The 26,846-nt window shown below is 37.1% G+C and overlaps 1 protein-coding gene across 3 annotated transcripts; it reads right to left on the bottom strand.

Moving 5' to 3' along the window:
* Positions 1–485: 485 nt before the first annotated feature.
* LOC106096298 (E3 ubiquitin-protein ligase Smurf1) lies at positions 486–26,250 on the bottom strand. Of its 3 annotated transcripts, none has more exons than XM_059370472.1 (8): positions 25,973–26,250; positions 24,210–24,440; positions 24,075–24,113; positions 7,382–7,618; positions 4,897–7,321; positions 4,625–4,824; positions 4,388–4,551; positions 486–1,093 (listed from the first exon to the last, which is right to left on the bottom strand). In XM_059370472.1, the coding sequence occupies exons 2-8, from the start codon at positions 24,262–24,264 to the stop codon at positions 809–811; spliced, it is 3,405 nt and encodes a 1,134-aa protein (XP_059226455.1). In that variant the 5' UTR covers positions 24,265–24,440; positions 25,973–26,250; the 3' UTR covers positions 486–808. The 3 variants fall into 3 exon arrangements, with proteins under 3 accessions (XP_059226455.1, XP_059226456.1, XP_059226454.1); XM_059370473.1 differs by having other exon boundaries at positions 26,018–26,250; XM_059370471.1 differs by having other exon boundaries at positions 26,113–26,250.
* Between the last annotated feature and the right edge of the window lie 596 nt (positions 26,251–26,846).

Below are 26,846 nucleotides of genomic sequence, written 5' to 3'. Positions count from 1 at the left end.
GGCAGGATTGAATGTGCCTACGAAAAAAAAACAAAACAGAAAAAAGTATAAAAATAATTTTTACATAGTTGCCATCATTTAAAATTTTAATTGACGACATGTTGTACAATAAATCTTCTTCAAAATTTATTGCATTGTTACAACTACATAGAACGTATATTTACATAAATATTATTTGTTTGTTATATATAAAGATAAAAAATAAACCAAGACCACAACTTTGCACTTTGCTGCATTAATTTAGAAAGTTAAATATCTAAAAATCGTTTATAAAGATTTTAACTAATATCACTTGAATAAAAATATTTCATTATTTTATATGTGTGTGATTGATTGATTGATTGATATTGTTTTTGTTTTTATTTTTATTTTCTCTGCACAACATTCCCTAAATCTTAATTAATCTTCTAAAACTCGCAATATGAATATGTAAATTGGCTGGTATTGCTTCTGTATTGAGCGCAAATGAAGTGCATATTTTGAAATAGTTTTTATACTATATATATATATTTTTTTTTGTTGTTATTTTTTCACCAATAGTGTTTATTTATATACAATATATTTTATTGACACATACATACATACTTTGTATGCACATTCGTACGGGGATGATTGTTAATTGATTATTTGAATCGGCGCTATAGTTTGTCATAATACACATATATATATATTTTTTTTTTGTTTTGTTTTGTTATTGTAGTCAATGCTATTTTATGTTCAAAATTCTGGTCTCAATTTGTTCGTCGCTTGATTCTATCATCACACATTTTGACATTTAACAAAACGATATAAAAACGAAAAAAAACTATTATTCCACAGCAAATCCACATGTCTCCTCCACAGCTTGTGTGAGTTTATCGTATAACAATTGATAACTGTCATATGGTGGCAAATCGATGCGATTGAAACATGTGTGGGCTTTAGGAAGATTTTGTGTTGGTACATCTGCTGTTAGATGAATAGTAAACAGCCTTGGACCAACCGCTCCTGTTGATCCCTGTAGCGCACGGAAACCTTGTAGAGGCACTCTCGAAGAACCAGTGACAAATTGTAAAAGTCTAGCACGCATTTCAGATGAATAAGATTCGACAACCTTTTGGAAAGAAAATTTGAAAATAAAAAAAAAAAACATTTTATTATAAATATTGTATACATACTATGGTATAATATATAATTGACAATTGTAATGATATAGATTTATTTATGGTCTATTGATTTATAACACAAAATTTATTTAAACTTCCATTGTTATGGTAACAAATTTAAGGTCGTACGTAAATTCGTGTCTCATACAGCAGGCACTTATGGCTAAATGGTTTAATAGATCGAATTCCAAGTAAAAACCGAGCCTTGGCTAACCCTAACCTAGCCAACCCATGGTTAACCGCCACCTAAGATTCACTTACTTACACAAACCAGTCATAAAAATTGGTTCATAAGTAAAACAGTTTCATCAATTCGAGTTGGAGAATAAATAAAGCCTTTAGGAGTCCTAAAAAGTATAATTAAGCTATGGATCTTCTTTCTTGTTGGTTTATAAAGGTGATCAAGAAGTAAAATCGGAGGAGCTGTTACTTTCCGGGCTAAATGTTAGATGGATGTAGGAGGGCGTAAGTGTACTTGCCAAATTTCAGGCGAATTAGAATTGAAGCTTCTAGGGGTGTAGGAAGTAAAATCAGACCATATTTGGTGAGGGGGTTAAATCAAAAGAATGCTTCATATTCTTCGAACTCAAAAATTTAGGTCGTAGGCTCGATGTATAAGGGAATTGAGTCGTATTCGTATAGTTAGAGGAACGAGTGAACAAAGTCCAATAAGAAAAACTACAAAACAGTAGCAAAGCAGGCAACGCCTGTTGCAAACGGTCGCATTATTATAAATTTTTTGTTTGTGTTTTGTTTCCCATTTAGACTAGTAAGTTAAATAAAAAAAATAGAAAAACAGTGATGTCAATAGTTTAAAAATAAATTTAATTTGTTGTAGATCATATCTTGAAAATGCATTTTATTGAAATGCGAAATAGCGATGCATAAACAATAAAGAAAAGAGAAAAACCAGAAAGACCTCCAACTTGAATTAAAACCAACAATATTGAATAAATATGGTCGAGTTAAAAATAATCAACATGTTAAGAAGGTTATTTTAAATAATACAACTAATTTTCCTATAAACATTCCATTAAGGAATAGGGGATACTTCTCTCACATCAATGAGGGCAGTCCGATTAAAGTTAAGCTCAATGATAAGACACCTCTTTTTTTATTCCGAGTCCGAACGGCGTTCCGTATAGTGACACTACTTGGCAGAAAAGTTTTAACATGGCAGATTACCTCACAAATGTAGCCAGCATTACTATGGGGTAACTTTACTTTATTTTAATTGGCTATGACAGAACATTTTTATTCCACTAGCCGAATGTAGAATAGCGTTCCAAGCGCCTCGATCTCATTCTGCGCTCATTCCAAAATCTCTGACACCAAGTTTCGAGGTGTCTCCCACCACTTGATCTTTCCAACGGGCTTTTGTTTGCGTGTACAACCGTGTTTGCCTTCAAAAGACTTCTTTGCTGGAACTTCTGACAACATGACCTAGCTAACGCAGCCGTTGTATTTTGAAACATGTAACTATGCTATCGTCGTTATACAGCTCATACCGCTCGTGGTTCATACGACGCCCATATTCTCCATTAACGTAAACTGGTCCATATATTTTACGAAGAATCTTTCTCTTAAATACTCCAAGCACTGCCTCATCTGCTTTCATGCCTTAGAACCATATAACAACACGGGTAGTGCGAGTATCTTGTATAGTGTAATCTTCGTCTGTCGAGAGGTGGCCTTGTTTCTAAACTGCTTACTTAATCCAAAGTAGAATTTTTTTACCAGTATTATTTTTCGCTTTATCTAAAGTTTCTAAATATCTCAAAATTTAGGTTCCCAACTTTCTCCATTTTCTTTATCTGCTCGGTTGTACAAGGCGTTTTGGGAGTTGAAACCATCCATTTCGTCTTATCTCCATTTACTATCCCTGCGCCACGTTGGCCTCATAATACATTTCAGTTAAATCGGGCAAATTTCTATTCCTGGGACCAGGGGGCCTAATTGTTGTTAACGGCGCCGGAGATCGACTTTTCTAGTTATTATACCACCATAATATGGTGGTGGAAATTAAGTACAGTGGTTCATGGTTTAAATTAATTGACGGAATGTCTTTTTCAAGGAGTCATAATAGGGTGAAGTCTGTTATTCGCACACATAAAGTTATATATATTCCAGACATCTGTGCATGTAAGATTTTTATCTATGCCTGTAGGGTATCTGTAGGACCTACATTCACGTCCAATGTTAGCCCCTGAACCTTCTAGGGTCTCTAAATTTAGCATAATTATTAGAAACCATTTCCACATTCATTATGTCAAGTTTCGCGTAGATATTCATATCGGTTCAAATCTTATAGAATATCTGGTTTATGTTATATGTTAATGTCGTTGCGTTCAACACCATGACTTGGCAATTTTTGCTGATGATTTTCCGTTACTGACTACATTACTATACATTAATAGGAGATGCATCCCAAATTTTGATTATGACATTGATCGAATATGTAAGTAGGTTCGTTGCAATAACTGGACAATTAACATTGGCAAAACTAAATGTATTGTATTGGGTTGCCCAAAAAGTAATTGCGGATTTTGCATATAGTCAGCTTTGACAAATTTTTTCACAGCTTGTGACTCTGTAATTGCGTTCTTTCTTCTGTCAGTTATCAGCTGTTACTTTTAGCTTGCTTTAGAAAAAAAAGTGTAAAAAAAGTATATTTGATTGAATTTCATTCTAAGTTTTATTAAAAATGCATTTACTTTATTTTTAAAAATCCGCAATTACTTTTTGGCCAACCCAATACTTAATGATTCTCGACGTGCTAACTCGCCTCAAAATATTATAGTCCAGAATAAAGTTGTAACTTTAACAGATTGCATCTTTAGGCTTCGAAATTCATTCAAATGTCCTCTTAACATTGCCCATAGCGCATAACTGTTTCAAATGATTCCTTACCCTTATAAATCTATTCAGCCTAAACGTCATTTTACCAACCCAAATTAAATATACATTGGCTCATTAAAAGTTTTTGCCTCACATGCTATACAGTGTCGCAGTCTATACAGTACATGTTGTACATGGCAGTATGTTTTTTCCATAACCGTAAGGGATCAATAAATTTTTCATTCTAATGGCTATTATTTTTTCCATATATTTTATGAAGGAAGAAATTCGATTTTAAACAATTGTCAGGTCTTCATAAAATTTTGTTTTTGTTAAAAGTGACCAAAAATCCAAAGAAAATAAATAAATGTACTTGCATTCCAAAGAACTTGGTTAATACTAACCTGCCAAAACCAAATAACTTGTGTTGTTTCCGGCGTACAATGTTTCAGCCTGGTATTATTGCGCCAATCATTAACATCTATACTCGATATACCACCGATAACCAATTCCAGTTCGCGTTCATCAAATGGACGTAATAAATGACTGGGTATCAATTCGCAAAAGCCTAGAAATAAAAAAACAAAAAACCATAGGGTGAAAAAATGTTGCGGTACGCCATATGCCATTTCATTTTTCACCTTTCTGCAATGCCAAGAACTGCTGTTCAATGCCACGCATAAATCTATAGTTTACATAAAGTTTCACATATTCCCGTTTATTTTCCTCGGTGACAGCTATCGATGCTCCCGAGGGCTTAAGCTCGTGCACAACCAGTGCTCCGAAGCTGTTGTTTTCAACGCTAAATGTCGATTCGATGACATTGGTAATGTTGTTCTCACTGGAAGGAAAAAAAATTAACAATTTTTGAATGTTGTTACAAAGACGAACACTTTGTTCGATAATAACTTACAGCATCCACGTTAAACTTCGGTGCAATTCGGGGTCGACTCCTTCAATATCACTGAGTGTTATTGGCTTGTTTAGCAATTGCTTATAGAATGGTGTGGTAAAACCTCCATCTAAGCAGTGGCCATGAAACACTGCTATGCCTAATGTTCGACCAACAAAGTGAAAATATGACAAATGATCAGGATTAACGCCAGAGTCGGGGTTAATCTGCAGGGTGTAATGATCATCCCGGCTGTATTGAAACAAACCGTATTGCGGATTGAGCATTTCTCGTGACAATAAGTGTAGCCACTCGCGGGCAACACCGCCGTAATCGAGGCCTTCTTCGCCTTTGAATTTCACCATTAAACGCTTGCGCATATCCTTTGGGCGCATTTTCATGATCAGTCTGTAACTCTCTTCAAATATCTCGCTGCGAGATACTTCCAATCGGCAGTGACCTGATTGAGGTTGCAATGCCTGCAACTCAGTGCGCAGTGCTCTTAATTTTCCCACAAGGTCTCTACGATATTTTGGTAGCAAATCGGCACCTTCCAGCAAACCTTGTGGCAAGTCTGCTGGAACCGCCCGTCCCTCGGGAATTCGCAGTGGCGTTGTGCTATTCGTAGTGGTACTTCCCACAACGGTCGCGGCAAGCGGATGAGAAGATGCAGGTGATAAATGTTGTATAATACTGCCATTGCCGGCTCCTCCTCCGTTCATGTTCCCACTGATAGGAGATGAATTATTTCCTGAATTGCCAGAACTACTGTTGCCTGAAGTACTAGCGGAATTTCCCGCTGGGACTACCCCACGTCTTATTAGTTGCAAAATGTTGCCATTTAAACGAGGGTCCGTGAATTGTGTTGTACGGTTATTGTGATCTACAAAGTAAACACGACCGGACGCAGTCTTTCGCTGTTCCCAACCGCTTGGCAATGGTCCTATCGAATCTAGTGTCAAATTGTCTGCGTGGAAATCCCGAGGAATCCGAGGGTCATGCCACGTTGAAACGGCCGTGGGTATGTAGTAGAAATAAACTTGGCCTTGCTGTGTAATTCGCATTTCATAGCCGTGCGGTAAGTCCATAAACGGTCTAGCAGCTTGATTTGCACTAGCTGCAGCAACGCCAGAATATCTCAGTCCACCGTTGTTTGATCGTGTACTTCTTGAGCCGCGCCTACGAGAAGAATCCTCGGCATTCCGCGATGATCTCCTTTGTGAGCGTTGAGAGCCCACATTACTTGTAGACGTCGATGATGATGTTGTTGGTGTGTTTTGGGAACGAGAATCTCCTCCTCCTCCTCGGGGCGAGTCTGCACACACCCTTTCTCTATGATTGTTTATGAGATTTGTGGAGGCATTTGGTGGTGTTACAACCGTAGCTGTTGTTGTAGTATTGCTCGACGAACTATTGGCATTTGGACTTTGCACACTATTTGCAATTCCATTGCCGGCGTTGCCATTTGTAATTTGACTTGAGCGGGTCGGGTTTTGTTGTTGCTGGTCACCTTCATTTGCATTCCAACTTGTTGGTTGTGCATGTGACATTCCAGCTGATTGTGGTTGAGCAGCCTGCGGACTGCCGCCACATGATGAATTACCATTCGTTAGATTTTGGGCAGTTTGATTCTGTTGAACTCGCTGGGGCGTTGTTGTATTGGCAGACTCTACATTACCATGGCCATTTGTAAGTATGGTTGGAGCTGGAGTTCCATGCTTTGGTTGTTTTCCGTGACTATCTTTTAGAGATTGATTGTGGCGGGGCGTTTGAGGGCCAGAACTGGACGCTGATTGCTCTGTGCTTTGATCCATTGAGTTTGTGTTTGCCCCTGCCGCATTCGATGTTGCCGAACTAGAGATTTGGGGTTGGCGGTTAGTTTTCCTGTTGTTTGGTGTCATGGATGTGGAAGCAGGTGTGGCTTCTGGAGCATCATTTGGGGCGGGGCTGCAATTCTCTTTGCCAATATTTGTTATGGAATTCGCAACAGAAGGCATTGAAAGTATCTCCGTTGAATGACGTCGTTCGTCGTTTTCTCTCCCATTACGGTTATTATGACCATTTAGCAAATTGGTGCATGTAGTTGAGCGTGTTGGACCTGAAGGATGATGTGTCGCACCACCATTTTGAGTTGTCGAGCGATGGTGTGCGGGCATTTGTTGATGCGAAGTTGATTGTTTACCGGGACGATCCCACTGTGTGGTCTTTGTCGTATGGTTAACATAATAAACTCTACCATTCCCAGTTCTACGCTCTTCCCACCCATCTGGTAAACTATCCTCTGATGAGTCGTCCTCCGACGGACCACGAACGTCTCCACCAGGGCCAACTATAGCCAAGGGATTACCACTACATGGACCATCCTTCGAAAGAAAGGCAATAATTATTTGTCCGCGGACCATTTCATCGTCATCCGTTGAAAATTTGACTAAATCCAAACGTTGGACTATGGAAGAATAATAAATTAGAATCACAAAAAAAATATTAAGAACAACTTGAAACCTACATCCAGCTCCTTTTAAACGTTGTATTGCATCAGATGATATTCGCACACAGCCCAAAAATCCGCTACCTTTGTGGATTTTTCTTTGATTCCAAACCGTTATAGTAATGGAATCGTTTCGACCCAAAAACAAATCGTAGTGTGCATTCCATTTTGGATCCAATGTTGACTTACTTATATCCGTTGAATACACTTGCCCAGTACCATCAACTTGAACTTTTGCAAAGGGATCGGGATGGCCTAAAAATAAATGCATACAAACTTGCATTAACAAAAGTTTAGAAATCTAAAATTTCTATTTTCTCAATTTTCCAATTTAAAAGAGTCTTATTAACTACAATGTGATGATTTGTGACTTTATTGATTGGACGACAAAAGATTTATATATACCCAATAAACAAAAAGCTTTTCCATAAATCACATATGTAGTTTATTGTTGAGAGGTGACTCAAGCTGATTTCACCAAAAGAACCGATATTGCTGCTTAAATAAAGGATTGTTTCAATGGTAACACATTTGGTAAGGATCTTTTACTCGTACTGAGGTATTCTTCGCCCGCTGATTGTCTTGCGTACAGTTCAAGAATTATTAATTTGTGTTTTACGTTCTGAAGTCGAGGTTGTTTATTCCTGCAGCCTTGCGAAATATCCTTTTGTGTGTCTATTTTATTCTATTTTCAAAGATAATTCATGTATGAACCCTTCATTCTAACAGCAGTATTCATTTTCATGATAAAATCAGCTCCACTCCCTCCCTTAAGAGCGACAAAATAATTTAAAAGACATTCATTTATTGCCATGCGTTTGTAGGGTCTTTTACAACTAACTGTCACAAATTCTAAACTGATCGGTTTAAAAATACTCCCTATCAAGTCTTAAGATTAACATAAGGGAGATCGATTGGCACCGAAGATCGCTTAAAAATTGAGCCTTTTATAGTTAAGAAACTTAATTTGTTTGATCGATGTGATGTATTGAAGTAAATATAACAAGACTGAAGAGCGTAAAAAATTTTCCAACATCAATGAGAGGATAACCATCGTCGAAAATTGTTTTTGGATATTGGAAAGAATGGTCCTTCAAATACAAAATTTCAATAAAAAAATTTCTTATATTTTATTTTATATATGTTGGGAGGGAATTTGGTACATAGTATTATAACTTTGTAAATGTGTTTTATGTGCTCGCCAGGGTTCGAACCGAGAAGTTCAGCATCATGGCGGACGTGCTAAACTCTGTGTTACGGTACACAGTATAACGACCGTGTCCAAAAATTGCAAAAGTAATTATATTCAGGTCGCATTTTGACAAAGACCATTCCAATTACGGAAAATGTGAAATTAGGTTTCAATAGATCCAGTAGTTTTATCTAGGGGTTCAAATCCAATCATTTTTGGCAGTGGCTTTTTTCCTTGTTTAATGACGAAATTTAAAAGCTGCACCTGTTCTCATAAATTTCAATATTTAGAGTAACCGTCGGTATAAAAGCGAACCAGTTAGTTATTTGAGGATGTTAATAGTGTGGCAGTATGGGCGATTCATCATCCTTTTCATCCTTAGTAAGTATGGAAAAGTCAGTACTATAAGTCTTTTCTCAGTACTTTTTGGACCCTAGGAGTAGTGTAGAACGTAGTACGACCGTTTTATTGGGTTGCCCAAAAAGTAATTGCGGATTTTTTAAAAGAAAGTAAATGCATTTTTAATAAAACTTAGAATGAACTTTAAACAAATATATTTTTTTACACTTTTTTCTAAAGCAAGCTAAAAGTAACAGCTGACAACTGACAGAAGAAAGAATGCAATTACAGAGTCACAAGCTGTGAAAAAAATTTGTCAACGCCGACTATATGAAAAATCCGCAATTACTTTTTGGTCAACCCAATAGAATCTTTTTGAATATAAATATTGATGATATCGTATTTACCGTGACCCAAATCTGAAGTACTAAATAAGATGAACTCGTGGAAGTGAATCCCAATTTAAGCGAATCAGGAAAAAAATAATGTATATAAACCTGTAAAAGTATCGGACTGCATTTGCCTGCGACAACAAAAGTTACTAATCTTTTTAAGTCCACCACCAAAGGATGGGATTGGAAAACTGTCATACAAGGTGGTAATTAGAGCTGGCAAAATATCGATGGCACTATCGATACAATATATATTTAATTTTTTGACTGAATATCGATTGATATTTTTCCTGAATACTATCGCAAAAATTAAATTGTTATCAAAACTTAACAAAAATAAGAAATCTGACACTGATTGTATCCTTAAAGACACATTGTGCCTATAGAGGACAAAATTTTTATCCGATTAGACTAACTTTTTCCACAATGATTTTTCTCATGACTTCCAACTGACTTTATTAACCTTTGTTTTATTTGGTCTGTGCATTGATAATGCTTCTTCATAAATCGATCTCCTGATTTTTATAGGTGATTAGGAAATTAACGATAGTATCGATACTATCGATATTTATTATTAAAACTATCGAAAATATCGAATATTGCGATAATCGATAGTTTGCCAGCTCTAGTAGTAATTCGATTTGACTTCTTGATATTGCTTCTATAAAAATCGATCTTCTGATTTTAGCTTCTATTTTCGTTTGAAATATGTATGTATGTATGTATGTATGTGTTTATTTGAGGCTTATTCTTTTTCGATTACATTTGAATACATTTATCGATAACTTAACATATATTTAGAACTATTATTGTCTCGTTCTAACACACGATGAGTACAGGTACTTGGCTACATGCTTAACAATGTGAAGAGTATATGAATGGAATACAAAACAAAATGTCAAAAATAAAAAAAGGCTTGCTCACGGCCTTTACTATTGCTAACAGAGCTTAAGAGAGTCTGTTAAAAAAAAATAAATACTTAGAACTAAATAACATATAAATCGAGATAACAATTTCTGTTAAAGGCAATAACAAACAGAGGGTAATGGATGAACCAATTAATGAATGAATGTCAAAATGTAAATATCACAGATTTGTAGATGTATTGGTATAAACTAACGAACGTTCATACTATAGAAGGCAGAATGCTAACATGTTTTGATTTCTTATTTCTTTTGTTAACTTGATTTGTGCTATGCACGTTGTTATTTTTTTTTTGGAAAGCAATAGTATTGCTTGTTAAAAAAAGTGTTAATATTAAAAAAAATAAATAAATAAATTGGTAAAATTTTATACAAAACAAAAAAAAGGATAAAGTGTATAAGTGTATATCATCCTCTATGTGATCCAGGTGTGGATTTTTTGTAAAATTCTGGTGTACTGTGACGGGCTGATTCGTTGTCATCAACTTGGGTAATTATGGCAACAGGAGAAAGATAGGCTGAATCAGCCCATGATGAAGTTTCTTGCAATTCATATATTTCTTTTACTAGGTCATTTTCGTGGGTGGCCAGGCGTCCGACAAATAATTTCTGGAGCTTGAGCGCGTATGTGCATAAAGGTTCAATGCCGGATATATCATAAATGTAAGTATTAGAGTATTTTTTGGTGCGACTTTGGTAATGTCTGTTTACACATTTCCTTAGAATTCTACGTTCGTAAATTTCCAATTCTTTGGCTACTGTCGGGGAGATAGTGAACCATATTGGAAAACCGTAAGTCAACACGGGTCTGATAGCAACCTTATAAAGCAATAATTTCGTAGCCTGAGGTAAATGCTTGCTATTCAATATATAAGAAAATGAACCTAATATCTTTTTCGTTTTTTGTAATGTTGCTCGAGCGTGGGAATTAAACTTCAACATCTTGTCGAATGTGATGCCGAGGTACTTGACGCTTTGTTCTATCGGAATATTGACTCCATCCAATGTAAGTTCCAATGTCTTGCTTTGAGGTACAACAAATTTCGGGCATTTACCAGATGGATTCCTGATGCAGATGGCCCGGGATTTGGCTGCGTTAATCTTTATGCCCCATGTTTTGTAATAATCATTTATGACGCTGAGGTGTCGTGCAGCTTTAGCCAGGGCAATTTCTGGAGAAACATCATGGGCATAAATAAGGCAATCATCTGCGTATAGAATGGCCTGGGAGTATTGTGTTGTATGTGGAAAGTCGGAAAGGAAGATATTGAAGAGATGGGGCGCAAGGACGCTTCCTTGAGGCACCCCACTGTTGACGAAGCCAAAGGATGATGCTGTGCCCCGAATATCGACACAAAATCTACGGTTGGCGAAGAAATTTGACATCAATTTAATCAGGTAAGGGTCCATATCTACATCGATTAATTTATACAGTATTCCGAGGTGGCAAACGGAATCAAATGCCTTCTCGATGTCCAGGGATATTGCAACTGTACAAGTTTGATTCCGCAGATTTACAATAATGTCATTTTGGAATTTTAAGAGTGCATGTTGCGTGGAGTGCCCTCTCTTAAAACCAAACTGATAATTCGTAACGGGTTCAATGATAAATCCATTTTCAATTTTGTCTTTCAGAACATGTTCAAATATTTTTCCAATGTTTGACAACAATGAGATCGGACGAAAATCAGACGGGGTTTTTGCATCGGCTTTCTTTTTTATTGGGATAATTTTTGCAACTTTCCACTCAGATGGAAAGTACCCGTTGTTGATGCAGTGGTTGAATATAAAGGTGAGTAATTTCAAGGCAGAATTGGGAAACCTTTTTATTAAAAAATTGGATATACCATCCAGACCGCTAGATTTTTTGTTGTTTATAGATTCAATAATGGCCTTGATTTTTGCAGGGTTGGTAAAATGAAGATCGTCATGGTTATGAAGGGCGTTGAGATCGAGATCAAAGTTGAAGATATGGCGTGGAATGACATCGACACAGTTTGATACTTTTGGTAGTAAGTCATCAACAGGATTTGTAGGCAAACGTTGACAGAATGTATCAGAGTAGAACTCTTGGAATTGTTGGGCGATGTCTAAGCTATTGGTAATGGTGTTATTGTTGCGGACTAGTTGTTGGCAAAAAGGCGCCTTAGTTTTACCAGTAATTTGATAAATTTTTCTAAATGCGGAAGGACCAGGTTTAATATCTTGTAACTTCTTATTAAACCTTTGAGCCTCTTCAATGTTGACAGACTCCTTAATAATAATTTTCAGCAGTTGTATCTGTTTTGATAAAACGTTGTACTCACTGTTTGTTCTGTTTCCAATTCGATGGAAGATCTTTTTTAGCTCCTTTTGCCACAAATGTTTAATTTTGTAAAGCTTCTTGGTTTTTTCCGAGAGAGGGAACTTTTCGCCATTGACTGAGATCTGTTTACTATGAGAATTGTGGATTGTTGTAAATGATGTATTAAAATTGTTTATCAAATCATCTATTTCATAATTTTCTAGGTTTGATGGCGAAGATGGCAGTAGTCGGCATGAAGCATCGTTGATATCCTGGATGAACTCGGCCCAGTTCGTGTCTTTATAAGATGTATAGGTGCGTGGAATTCTCATTAGCAATTCCGGGTGATCTACACGAAGAGACAGTTTGATGGGGAAGTGGTCCGAGAAGGACGGCAAGGTTGATATTTCGAAATTTGGGACATTTCGATTTAAAAGATGTGGGCTAACGAGGAAATGGTCTAAATATGATAGACCATTCGGATATGATGGGGATGAGTCACAGATTCGGACAACATCTAGACTGTTATCCTCAAGCCAATTGCGCAATATTTTACCGTTTGAGTTTTCAAGGTGGTCACCCCAAACTGGGCTCTTTGAGTTTAAATCTCCACCAAGAATGAATCCATCGAAGCTCTTACAAAGTTGGATTAATTTGGAAAGGTCTGCCTCCAACTTTTGTGCCGGATAATTACATTGGACGTAGAGAGATCCAATTAAAAATTTGTTGTTGTTTGAAAACTCTATCTGGACAAGGGAAACATGTATGCCAACATCATTTAAAAAGACTCGATCATACCCAATCTGGTTCCTGATGACAACGGCGACTCCAAGAGGTGAGTTGTCACATATAAAGTTATATCGATCCAATTTAATCTTCTTATTTCTTTTTAGGTGGCATTCCTGTATGAAGCCGATATCAATTCTGTTGAGGTGCAGTGTGTCCTTAAGATCTATTTGACGACTGATGTCAGTGAGGGATCTTACGTTGAAGGTTAGAAATCTCAAGAACCTATGGTCCATAACTAACTCTTATTTTATTTAGGAGGCGCAAAAACTCTGCTTTGGCCTCGACCTTGGTCATGTTCGCATACTCAGAGAGAAATATATTCACCTCCTGTTCCAGTGTCAACTCTTCGGGCTCCAAAAAAAGGGAAGCCAGTTTCAAAAACTGGTCTATTGCTGGCGGCTTTTGTTGCTGTGCTCCAGGTTGCGCTGAATGCTGGTGAAAAAGGTTCGAGAAAGTCTGCCCTGGGGTTATTGCGGACATACCGACAGCTCTGTTAACATTGGCCTTTGCGAGAGATCTCTCCTCGATGGCCTTTGAAATCCTTTGCCTACGAGCAACAGCATATTTCTTAAATGTTGGACATCCACGCCAGTTTGCCGGATGACCTGCCTCACTACAATTATTACAATAGGGTTCTGAAGAATCCTCTTTTCTCCTTTGACACTCGCCTGGGCCATGATTCTGGTCACATTTAACGCATTTGTACGCAGAATTGCAGTTCCGCGAAACGTGACCCCACCGTTGACACCTATGGCACTGAATTTCCGAGTCCTTCTTCTTCGGCCTCTCCCATGTAATAATTTGGTTTTGTAGCCCTTTGATATTAGCAATATCAGAGAGTGCTTTTCCTGGCAGTAATGAAACTAAGAAAAGACCAGTGTTAGTATTTCTTTGTGTTCTAAACCTCGACACACTTGCCACCGTATCTGGGACAATTTCATCTAATTCAGCCTTTATCTCTTCAATTCCAGTGTCTGCAATGAGACCTCTCAGTACAAATGATGGTTGTTTAAGTTCTTTCGGTGTAAATGAATATGAATGAACTCCCTTTTCACGCAATATCGCCATCATTGAGGAGTGGACGGAAGAATCAGCAAAAAAAATCTTACTTTTATTTTTATTGATATTCTTTACCTTAAAAGAAAATGTCGGAATTGTTTTCCTTAAGGAGTCGACGAGAGTTTTAATATTTACATTAAAAAGGAAGATAGGTGGACACCATTTTGGCTTTTGTCCGCTGTTGTTGTCATTGTTGTTATTATTGCCCTTATCGGCTTGGGCGGGTTGAGTTGCAGTAGTAGAGGCGGCAGAAAAATCAACTTGGGTAAGAACCCCAAGAATGCCAAATGGGTTATCATCAGTTTGTTTATGTTTCTTAAGCCTCTCACTAAGATCCGGAATGTCTACATCATTTAAACCCAGGGCGGATTCATGACGGTGTCTTTTGTTGTTGTTTATTTGTGCACTCTCTTTATTGTTGGATTCGGCCATCAAATTTCTCTGGGAAGTTGATGCTTCTACCTCAGCGACATCGAAGTCCATGTCAGGTGGACTGAAGCCAGGCATCTTTATGCAAAAATTGCAGCTTAGATGCCTGTTTCAAAGTCAAAATTATAAGAATTCTATGAATTGCAATTATTTCTTTTTTTCCGCGATAAAAAAAACACTTCTAGTTGAGCTCAGTGTTGCCAGCCGTCCGTTTGAAATATAGGTGATTAGGAAATTAACGATAACATCGATCTATCGATACTTATTATAAAAACTATCGAAAATATCGAATGTCGCGATTATCGATAGTTTGGTAGCTCTAGTGGTAATTCCATTGGGTTGCCCAAAAAGTAATTGCGGATTTTTCACATAGTCGGCGTTGACAAATTTTTTCACAGCTTGTGACTCTGTAATTGCATTCTTTCTTCTGTCAGTTATCAGCTGTTACTTTTAGCTTGCTTTAGAAAAAAAGTGTAAAAAAAGTATATTTGATTAAAGTTCATTCTAAGTTTTATTAAAAATGCATTTACTTTCTTTTAAAAAATCCGCAATTACTTTTTGGGCAATCCAATATTTGACTTCTTGATTCACTAGAAGCCTCAACTTCTGTCCGATTTGGCAGAAATTTTGCACGAAGTGTTTTGTTATTTTCTGAATTAAATTGCCAGTAGAATAGAGCGGGAGAGTTTGTAGGAGTGGGCAACATTTTGAAAGTTTGGTAATTGAGAGCTTACAAATTTCTACTAGAGGTTTTTCCAAGCATAAATTTGCAGCACCGAACAGCTGTTTAATGAAAAACAGCTGTTTTATTAAAACAAATAGCAAAGGCTTTGCTTACTCTTCCGCAAATTTATACTGGAAAAGTCGACGAACCGACATTGTTTTTCAGTGTCCACATTATTGGAGATGGTTGGAAGTGAGAGATAGAAATAAGGCATATGCGACGTTAGCGCTTAAAGAAATCATTGAATATATAATAAAAAGAAATATGGGTAAAAGGGAAATGAAAAAACCCAACTCTTTTTATGTTAAATTACCCACAAATTTGAATGTACGATCGAGATATCGATTAGAAAAGTTTAAGCGAGCTCTAAAAGATATACGCAAGCACGACACGATAGTATTCATAAACCAAGATAACACTAATTATTAAATCCTGTTTTATTGGCCCAATCATCTGATTTCCCTTTGAAAAAACCGGCTGAACAGAGTCTTAAATCCGGTTTTATTGAGCAGTGTAAACGCTGTTAAAGATTAAAGACTATACGCAAGTATGAAACGTTTATATTCATATACCACGATTTCACTAATCATTAAAACTTATCTTATTGGCTCAATCATCTGATTTCCCTTTGAAAAATCGGCTGAAAAGAGCCTTAAAACCGGTTTTATTGAGCAGTGTAAACGCTGTTAAAGATTAAAGGCTTTACGCAATTATGACACGATTAGATTCATAAACCACGATTTCACTAATCATCTGATTTCGCATTGAAAAATAATCTGAAGAAAGACTTAAATCCGGTTTTATTGAGCAGTGTAAACGCTGTTAAAGATTAAAGGCTATACGCAAGTATGACACGATTGGATTCATGATCCACGATTACACTAATCACTAAAACCTGTTTTATTGGCTCAATCATACCATTTCCCTTTGAAAAATCGGCTGAAGGGAGCCTTAAATCCGGTTTTATTGAGCAGTGTAAACGCTGTTAAATATTGCATGGTAAGAGGAGTTTAAATAATTTCTGTTCCAAATTTCGGAGTGATTTTTCCCTCACGCTCACGAGAAAAAAAAGCACAACTTTTTTATATCGACTGTGATGCCTGACCATAATACGGTCCTGCAGGCGGAGATCCGGGCGATCACGGTCGAAGTGGTGTGGTGCTAACGCGAGGACGTCGAGTGTGAACATCTTTACCGACAGTAAAATTGCGATAAGGGCAATAACAACCAGGACGGTAGGGTCACGAACTGTCTTGCAGTGTAAGAATGAGAAAAACGCCTTATCTGAGGATGGCAAAATCCGCATCGTTTGGGAGTAAGGGGGAATGAAAGTGCAGACGATTTGGCGATGAAGTCCAGGGGAAGCAGTCCGAGTTAAGGGAGTGGGCGGAGAATGCGCATGCAACATTTTGGAACAGCGAAACGGTCGGTAGGACGGCGAAAAGCCTATGGAGAGATTCAGATCGTGAGTAGACGAGGCTATTATAGAAAGGAGGTAAGAAGCAGGTCAGTATAGCTATTGGTATCATAACGGGACATATAGAACTACGAGCTCAATTATGTAAAATCGGTGCGGTAAAGCAATTAAGGATTGTGTAAGTAGCACGGAATTCCGAACTTTAAATTTTCTTCTAAGAGTTTACTTTATAGTTTTTAGAGCGCACAACAAGCCGATTACTGGCTTAGGTGTATGTCCATAGTGGCATGGGGCGGATTTATAACTGCACCCTCTTTTCAACCTAACTTAACCATCTCGTGGTTCGTGATGTCTCACGAGTCGTGATTAGCGTTTTGAGTCGTGTTTCATGCTCACGCACGAAGAATTTTAATTCAATCACGATCGCGCGTGACACGACTATTCACGTACACACCTCTACTTTATGGTATTCACAAGTTTATGAAAAATAGCACGACATCTTCTAACTATTGCCTATGTTGTTTTCATTTCTACTTATGTAAAAAGAGTTCGCACGCACCAAAAGAGCGTAAGCTGTTGATCGAAAAAGAACGGAGCACAACTTTTGCCCATGCCTGGTATATGCCATGTTTACATGGCATAGCAGCCATGTAAAAACTTCTCACCAAAAATACATCGCACTGTGGCACATCATTCGCACTCGTTTATAAAAATAGGCCACATTTCAATGAGCTTGACTTGAATCAGACATTTGTTGTTGTTGTTGTAGCCACATTTTCATGTGGATGAGGCGATCCTCGTCAATCCCCGTAGGTGAGCAAGCTCGCTCTGGTCCAAAGAACCGACCGCCGCAGGAACAATGTGGCCATAGGGCCATTCACTGAAACATACATGCAAAGCTTGGTCTAAATCAGTTCCCGCTGGATTTGAATGTATCAAATGACAATATGTAATTGTTTCTTTGCAAATTACATTTGAATCTGTTTCTTTTCGATACACAAAGTAGTGAGTCAAGTAGTAAAAGGGTCGAATCGACCTGCTGCGAAACATTTGTTCTACCTGTTTTTTGGGATAATGGAACAATTTCATAAACAGATTACCGTTACCCTTAGAAATGCGAGTAAATGGAGCAATATGATCTCCGCTTATTACACTGTTATCTGTCAGCAATGGCTAACTTTAAAACTAGGGTTAGCATAGCTCGATTGGTGGCAGAATAGGTCAAATACCCAAACAACTAGTATTGTTCCACTACAAAAGCGGCCAACTCCATGTTAAATACGCCACTCAAACACATTGGAAGTAAACAGATGTGTAACTAGTACTGCTTACTTCATGATTTAAGCAATTCTAATACAAAAATTAGTTCCCTTCACCACCGGGTTTATAAGGGGATATTAACCTAACTTAGCAAAACCAATGATTTTTCAACTGTTAGCTACCGATGACATGACTTTTTTGGAATATACTACACTCACCTAAAGATTGATCTCTAGATTTTTTTTATTAATCACACTTCTTCTATTCAGAAATAAATCGCCCTTCATAAATTAACAATAGATTACCGCAATTACTCAAATCTAATTTAAGAAAAAAACGAAAATGTGATTTGTAACCGACAGCGTCACACAAAATAAAAATTAAACTTGCTAAATGCGTGTTGTGCTTTGCACTATTGATATGTAAAAGTAGAACAGTGCCGTTAATATATTTATACAAAAATATATTATAAAAATCGTATGAGTAATAAGCAGTGTGATGTTAAACCATGTCCTCGGTATATTGCAAATTTTCCCATCAACATTACATTTAGGGACAGGGGCAAACTTCTCACATATCAATATGTGCTGGCCGATTCAAATTTAAGCTCTGTGATAAGGGCCTCCTTTGTATAGCCGAGTCCAAACCGACTCCTTTCAATTGTTGTTTGACGCCCAGTTCGTTAGACATTTATATACATGTACAAATATTTTAAGCGCAGTGACTTTCGCTGCTATTTTGCTCATATAACTGAGTACTATTTCTGCGGTATTCTGAGTACTATTTCGAGGGAAACGACTACATATTGGGTTGCCCAAAAAGTAATTGCGGATTTTTTTTAAAAGAAAGTAAATGCATTTTTAATAAAACTTAGAATGAACTTTAATCAAATATACTTTTTTTACACTTTTTTTCTAAAGCAAGCTAAAAGTAACATCTGATAACTGACAGAAGAAAGAATGCAATTACAGAGTCACAAGCTGTGAAAAAATTTGTCAACGCCGGCTATATGAAAAATCCGCAATTACTTTTTGGGCAACCCAATAATATCTTGTCATATAGTCGGTGGCTTTTCAAGTTTGCCATATGCCATTTTTGACTATTCGAGTTATAGCTGCTTTTTAAGGTTTTCTATCATGTTCTACCAGAACTGTGGCTAGGGTTTCTACTAAAGTTCCTAAGACTTCCCATCACACATCGATTCCCTAGTCATTTTTTCTCAAAACAAATAAACAATCGACGTTACATGTATGTATCTTCCAAGAAATTCCTATTCGGTGGTAAAGTACCGTCTTAAAAATTTCCCCTTAGTGCAAAACAATGCTGCATCTTATCAGTAATCTCTGTCATGGGAATCCCAATCAACTGAACTTGATAAAGACATTCTATACATCTTTTACACTATAAAAAGCCTTAAGCACATAGGATGTGTATCAGTCGTCGTCTCACCATCCACATAGCCTAAATAATACTAAAATAATACACTCTTCACATCATCTACTGAAATGTTCGGAAAAAGTTTTATTATTCTCTTTGCCATTGTTATATATACATTAACAAATTTGGGCATATCGGAAGCTTATATTGATCGCAGACCAAATACTGGATATCAGAGGCCACTGCCCATACCAACAACGCCGCCATTTAATCCTCATGCTAGAACATGGTAGATTGAAAAACATCTTCCTGCTGCATATATTTAAGCTTTTCGATTTATTCAAAGTTTGCCTCAATAAATTTTATTAGTTAATTAATGTTTGCAATGGCTCATCTGGATAGATGAAAAATAATCAGAAGATTGCTCTACTGGCATAAATGGATGATTGTACATGAACTTAACAACAGTGTGACCCTTTTACAATTATTAAAACCAATAAAGAATTATTCTAATTTAAATCTGCGTTTGCGTAAAAAGTATTCGAAACGATATTTACTTAAAAATGTTTTTCGTTCGCATGAAAATAATGGGGGCATACAACAAGCGTCATTCGTTTTGTATGATTCAAAAAAATTGATCATATCCTATCCATAATTTGCTATACTCTATAAATACTTAGACAAAACACTTTGTATACAATTAGACACATACGAATATGTATGCAGGTAAGTGTTTAAATGAATATAAGTTCGTTTCCACTATTTAACTACTATTAACGATTTAATCCTACTTTTATCTTTAACAGTTCAGAATATAATACCAAATATAGTTGAAAATACCCAACAAAACAACAATAAAATGACAAAAAAAAACTAAAAGTACGGTCAGGCCGAAGTGTATATACACTTCACCGTGAATCGAATTTGACACGTTGTCAAATGACTTATTTAAATATATAGGAAGTACATCTACAGACACTTGTCATGACTATCAGAAGTCGTGGAAAGTAGAACGTTTTACATTTCACCCAAATAATTGTGCCCTCTAGAGGCTAAAGAAATCAAATCGGGCATTTGCTTTATATGGGCGCTATTTCAGTTTATAGAACTATACGGATCATGCTTGGCACGTTTGTTGGAAGCCATATCAAATATTTACGTTGAAAATTTCAGCCAAATCGGGTTGTAATTGGACCTTCTAGAGGTTCTAGAAGTCAATACATGCATAATAGGCTTGCAATGTAAATAAATAAAACAACCAGTAAAAGCGTGCTATGTTTGGCCGGGCCGAATCTGGGAACCCACCACCATGGATTCTGCTAAAAATTTATACAAAATAAATTTAGTTAAAGGGCATAATTTTATTCTACATACCATATTTCTGTCAAACCAGCAAAAATGAAAGCTTGTAGGAAACGAACAAGGATGACCGAGAGACCGGTTTGCATGGGAACAATATCAGGTTATTATTGGCACAGTTATTGAAAGTCATAACAGAACACCGCATGCAAAATTTCAGCCAAATCGCGGCTTGTAAGGGCTCAAGAAGTCAAATCGGGAGGCCGGTTTATATGGGAGCTATATCAGGTTATAGGCCGGTTCGAATCGTACTTGACAAAGTTGTTGAAAGTCATAACTGAACACCAAATGAAAAATTTCAGCCAACTCAGATGAAAATTGCGGCTTGTAAGGGCTCAAGAAGTCAATCGGGAGGCCGTTTTATATGGGAGCTATATCAGGTTATAGGCCGATTTGCACCGTATTTGGCACAGTCGTTGGAAGTCATAACAGGACACTACGTAATCAATTTCAGCCGAATCGGGCAAATATTGTGGCTTCCAAGGGCTTAAGAAGTCAAATTGATAGATCGGATTACATGGGAGCTATATCAGGTTATAGACCGATTCGGACCGTACATGCCGCAGTTGTTGGAAATCATAACAAAACACAAACTTCTCACATATCAATGAGTGCTGTCCGATTCAGGTTTAAGCTCAATGATAAGGGGCCTCCTTTTTATAGCCGAGTCAGAACGGCGTGCCGCAGCCTCTTTGGGTAGAAATGTTTACATGGAGGGGATAACCACCGCTGAAAATATTTTTCTGTTCTCGCCACGATTCGAACCCAACCGTTCATAGGCGGACATGCTAACCTCTTCGCTACGTTGGACTCCGGTGAGAAGTTTGCCCCTGTTCCTAAATGGAATGTTCATGGGCAAATTTGCATTTGACGTATTACGACGTGGCAAAAAAAATCGTAGGAAATACACAGAAAAAAATATAAATCGGATTAATCACGAAATTAATTAATGTTCATAATTATAATACCCTCCCCCATAGGATGACGGTATAATAATCTAGTCATTCCGTTTGTAACACCTCGAAATATTGATCTTGATCGTCTCGAGATTTTGAGTCGAGCTAGCCATGTCCGTTCATCCCTCTGTGACTCCGTCTGTGGTAACCACGACAGCGGTCGAACGGGTGAAGCTATTGTAGATACCTGAAATTTCGCACACATACTTCCTTTTGACGTAGGTCGGGGATGGTGAATGGGCCATATCGGTTCAGATTAGAATATATCGCCCATATAAACCCATCCATCCATATGAATGCAGTTCCCGTTTGATTTGGCTGGAATTTAGCCACATTGCATGTGGAGGTAGCGATCCTCGTCAAACTCCAAAAGATGAGTAAGCTCGTTTATAGGACCGTTCCCTGCAGAAACGTGATGACCATTGGTTATTTAAAGGCGCCAATAACTCGCCTTGGCATATAGAGCATATAGGCACTCAGAATTCAAGCAAGGGCCTGTACTTGCCAGCTTCTCACTGAGACGCTCTACTTGATACCGCTGATTGTCCGCGATTGCTGTTGCAGCTACTCCGTATACTAAGCATCCCACTATCTGCAACTTGTGGACGCGCCCGGTAGCTCTTAGCTGAACTTCACGTGTTAACTATGACCATCACACAGATCGGAGCTTAAAGTTCCAACCTGATATAGCTCCCATATAAACCGATGCCCTGAAAAAACTTCTCGAGCCCCTGGAATGCGCAAATCTTATTCGATTTGTTTGAAATTTTGCACTGACCTCCAATATGTGTGCCAAGTACGGTCTGAACCGGTTTTTAACCTGATATAACTTCAATATTAACCGGCATGGATAAGCAATACACAGACTGGAACATTGAGTTCCGAGGAGCTTAGCTGCAAGCTATCATGCGCGTCTACGCGTTGCGGACAGTGGAATGTTCCATAGGAAGTAGCTGCAACTGCAGTGAGAAACCGGGCGGCACGGGGTCTTGCATAAAAGTAGTAGTAGTTTTTGAGTAGTTTTTAATTCCTAATTTATTTTTTAAGAGAATTATATGTACTATAAATTATTTTTGGTAATATTAGTTAAGTTTATGAGATTAACTATTTTTGAGTCGTATTTAATTCCTGATTTATTTTTAAGAAAACTTTAATGAATTGTTAATTTTGTAGTGTTTTAGTCATATTTGGTCTAATGACTTGACTAATAAATGAGCAAATTAAATCAAAAATTAAATTAAAATTAAAAACTAAGTGCTTAGGATGCTTGATATGACAAGGCGGCTTATTGGAGCCTTTAAATAACCAATTGGCCACCCTGTTCCCGAGACGATCGGTCCGGAACGAGCTTGCTTACCTACAAGAGCTTGACGACGAAGGCCACTTCCTCATGCAAATGTGGCTACAACACCAACCATACCGGCGGCTGACACAATATAACTATGAGCACCACACAGGTTGGTACTTTAAGCTCCGAACTAAATGGTGTTCATAGTTATCATGAGAAGCTCAGCTAAGAGCGTCCACAGGTTGCGGATAGTGGAATGCTCCATTCGAAATAGCTGCAGCAGTATCAACCAAGTGGTGAATCTCAGTCCCGGCACGGTATGGCTTTGAGCACCACACGGGTTGGAACTCCAAGCTCCGATTTGTGTGGTCTCCATCTTCATCACGAGCTCAGCTTAAAGTTACCGGCCGCATCCACAGGTTGCGGATAATGGGATGCTACGTATAAGAAGTACATGCAATTGCAGGCAATCAGCGATATCAAGTTGAGGCTCAATGGGAGGACGGGCGGCACCGGTTCTTGCTTAAATACTGATTGCCTATGATACTCGAGATAACTACGCTAGTTATTGGCGGCTCTAAATAATCAATGGCCATAAAGTTCCCCCGGTGATCGATCCTATGGTCTGTAACAAGCTTTCCCACCTATGGAGCTTGGCGAGGATAGCTACATTCAAATACAAATATGTGGCTACAAAAACAACAATAACTATGGCCAGGGCCTACAGTTATGTTGTGTTTCAACAGTAATATAAATGTTGAGGCATTTCATTTATTGACAAATATTTATGCACATGCATATGTATGTGTTTTTCTAAACAATTAAGAACGTATCTTTTTCGTACACAAATCCTCATTGACATATATTGATTGAAGTAAACATACAAAAAATAATAATATATGTAACTATTTGCTTATACTTACGAAATAAATCCTTCCGAACCAAATTTCTTGCACACAATACTGCAAAATAAAGAAAATTATTTGGTTTAGATGTATGAAGTAACTAGATTGTTATAATTTTTAAAATATTCTTTTAACAATTCTTATTCAACTTACTTGTTATACGAATTTTGTGTGCTCCATTGCGACGTGGATATTCCAACTTATTCATAATTTAATAACGAAGAATAATACAATTATGCACAAAACTAATAAGATTTAATGTAGATGTAACTTAAAGCATATTTATAGACGTTGATGATCTTTATGTAGTTACAGACATTTTCATAGCTAATTTTTTTTTTGTTCTGATTTGTCGCCTCTATATTCTAGATACCCGTTCAGAAACTGGAATTAAAATTTCGCAAAAAAGATAGCCATATATAAAATGCAATAAAAACAATTTTTCCACAGCAGTAAGGCAAAATTACAAATCGCATATGGGTACATTACAAATAATTTAAATAACGTAAAATTCTGGAGAGGTTAGCAGGTCCGCCTAGGTTTTAATTCTGGCGAGTCGATCAGAAAAACATTTTCAGCGCTACTTTTCCCCTCTTAATGCTGGCAACATTTGCGAGGTACTATGCTATGTAAAAACTTCTCTCGTTCGGACTCGGCCATCAAAAGGAGGCCCATTATCATTGAGCTCAAAACTTGAATGGGGCTGCACTCATTGAATTGTGAGAAGTTTGCCCCTGGCGATCCTGCTAATCTCTGTCATACGGTGACCTCCCAGATTAAGGTCCTTAACCTGTCTGTTTACAATCTTATAGCTCCAGATGTCTGGAAATGGAAAAAAGTCTGAATTCATGAAAGCTTCAAGAATCCCTTCATGGCTCTTGACCTATCGCAGCTATTCGATACGGTGAGAAGCCACGCTTTTCGCCGAACATCGCCAGGACGTCTATTCATTTTTGTTTGAAACGTTGGATATAAAATAATTTTGTGTGGTCGCCAGCGGTAAGCGGTAATTTAAGGACAAGGCTACGTAGAGTGAAACTTGAAACTGGGAATTTCATAAGGTATGGTGATATCCTCGAAACTTTTGAACCTCAATCTATTCTTTATTCCACTCTCTCCAAACGCCAATCAAATTATTTTCTTGTCTGCATACGTTCCATGAAAAAGATGTGCTGAGTTTCCTTTTTTTCAAAAACACTGAAAACTTTACTTGGTATGCAAATGTTGACTGGTATAAATCTTTTTTAGAAGCTTCCTTTTTACCAAAAATAAAAGAGTAAACACCTCTAAAACTAAATTGTGCGTAAATAAATGTAAAAGTAAATTACCATATACCAAACGAAACAAGCCATTTTCAATGCAGACTATTAAAGCATGAGTAATTAATTGCATGAGTACCTGTATTAAAAATGGAAACTCCGCTCTATTCTGAACTAGCTGGATAATTTTTCAAAGGCAATATACATATATATATATATATGGAAGCATAAATCTAAACTACATATATTTTTGATCCTTTTTGTAGCTCAAAGCACAATACTTTATCAAATCCAGATGTCCACTACTATACTTTAGTTACCACCAATCTTCTGATTAGGGAAAATTGTTAGGGAATAATTTGCATTTTTCCAAAGTGAATAGTTTAGGCTGCTATGATCCTAATAATAGTTAAATTGCGAAACATAAAGCTTATACATTTTTGCCTTACGCTATTGTCGTACGCTGTACACAATTACACTTCTAGCTCTTCACTTGCAACACACACATTTATTTTTCAATTGCAAACAAATTCACGCCTTAATTTCCGAAATTCCACACCCTCTATTTTAATGCATGGGCAGTCAACATTTTTGGCTGTCTAAAATCTAAATGCCTAAGTAGAAACTTGACATAATTTTCTGGACGAAAATTCTAACAATTGAGTATGAAAAGGGGTTTTATTTTTATGTCTCGTTCCAGACCACCACCACGACGATTTTCGATTTTCTTTCTATACGTCTTGTCCCGAGAAACCGACAATATATAATATTGATCTATACGCATAAACGAGCTTTACACATGATATGTAATGTCTTGGTACGTCGGAAATATATTTTTCACAATCAAACTATCAATTTATTAAAACATTAAAACTATAAAAGTTAATAAATTTAATATGCGTTCAACACCAAAACTTCCGCCATATTGGAAAAAACTGACAACTTCAAATTGCGTTGCCAAACAGGGATGTTGACACAAGGTTCACTAATAGAAGGTTACATAAAATTGCGAAAAACAGAAAGTGGAAAAACGCCATAAACATTGAGGTAGTCAAAAAGTATAGGTTAATGCAGGATCAGGATACATTTATAAGGTGAGGTCATGCGAACAGCTGAGTACAATTTGGTTTATTTTTGTTTTGATTTTGCAGTAAATCTAAATGTCAAAGGTTTGCGGATGTTAACCGCTGTTCGTGTGAGACCACATTTATAAATTCGCCTTGGCAATTGTCACTCAAGGTAGTTAAGTTGGGGGTCGATGTCGGATTTACTAGTAGACGATGTCGGATTCACAAGTAGAAGGTTAGGTCACTGTTGTTGGAAAACCCTTTACAATCTAGACAAATTTATACAAGTTAAAGTTATGGAATTTTCCAATTCCACAGCTGTATTCAAATCCTACTAGAACATCAAATGCCTTGTTTGGATTTTAAACTTTTTTTTACATTTTGTATCCTTTTTTACATTTCAATTGGTTTAATTTATAATTAACTTGCTTATAAACATAAATCTTTTGATCCACAAATTTGAC

This window comes from Stomoxys calcitrans, chromosome 5 (genome assembly GCF_963082655.1).
Source record: "Stomoxys calcitrans chromosome 5, idStoCalc2.1, whole genome shotgun sequence".
NCBI classification, from domain to species: domain Eukaryota; kingdom Metazoa; phylum Arthropoda; class Insecta; order Diptera; family Muscidae; genus Stomoxys; species Stomoxys calcitrans.
The sequence above is the reverse complement of the archived record's forward strand: the minus strand, read 5'-3'. Positions and strand labels throughout refer to the sequence as shown.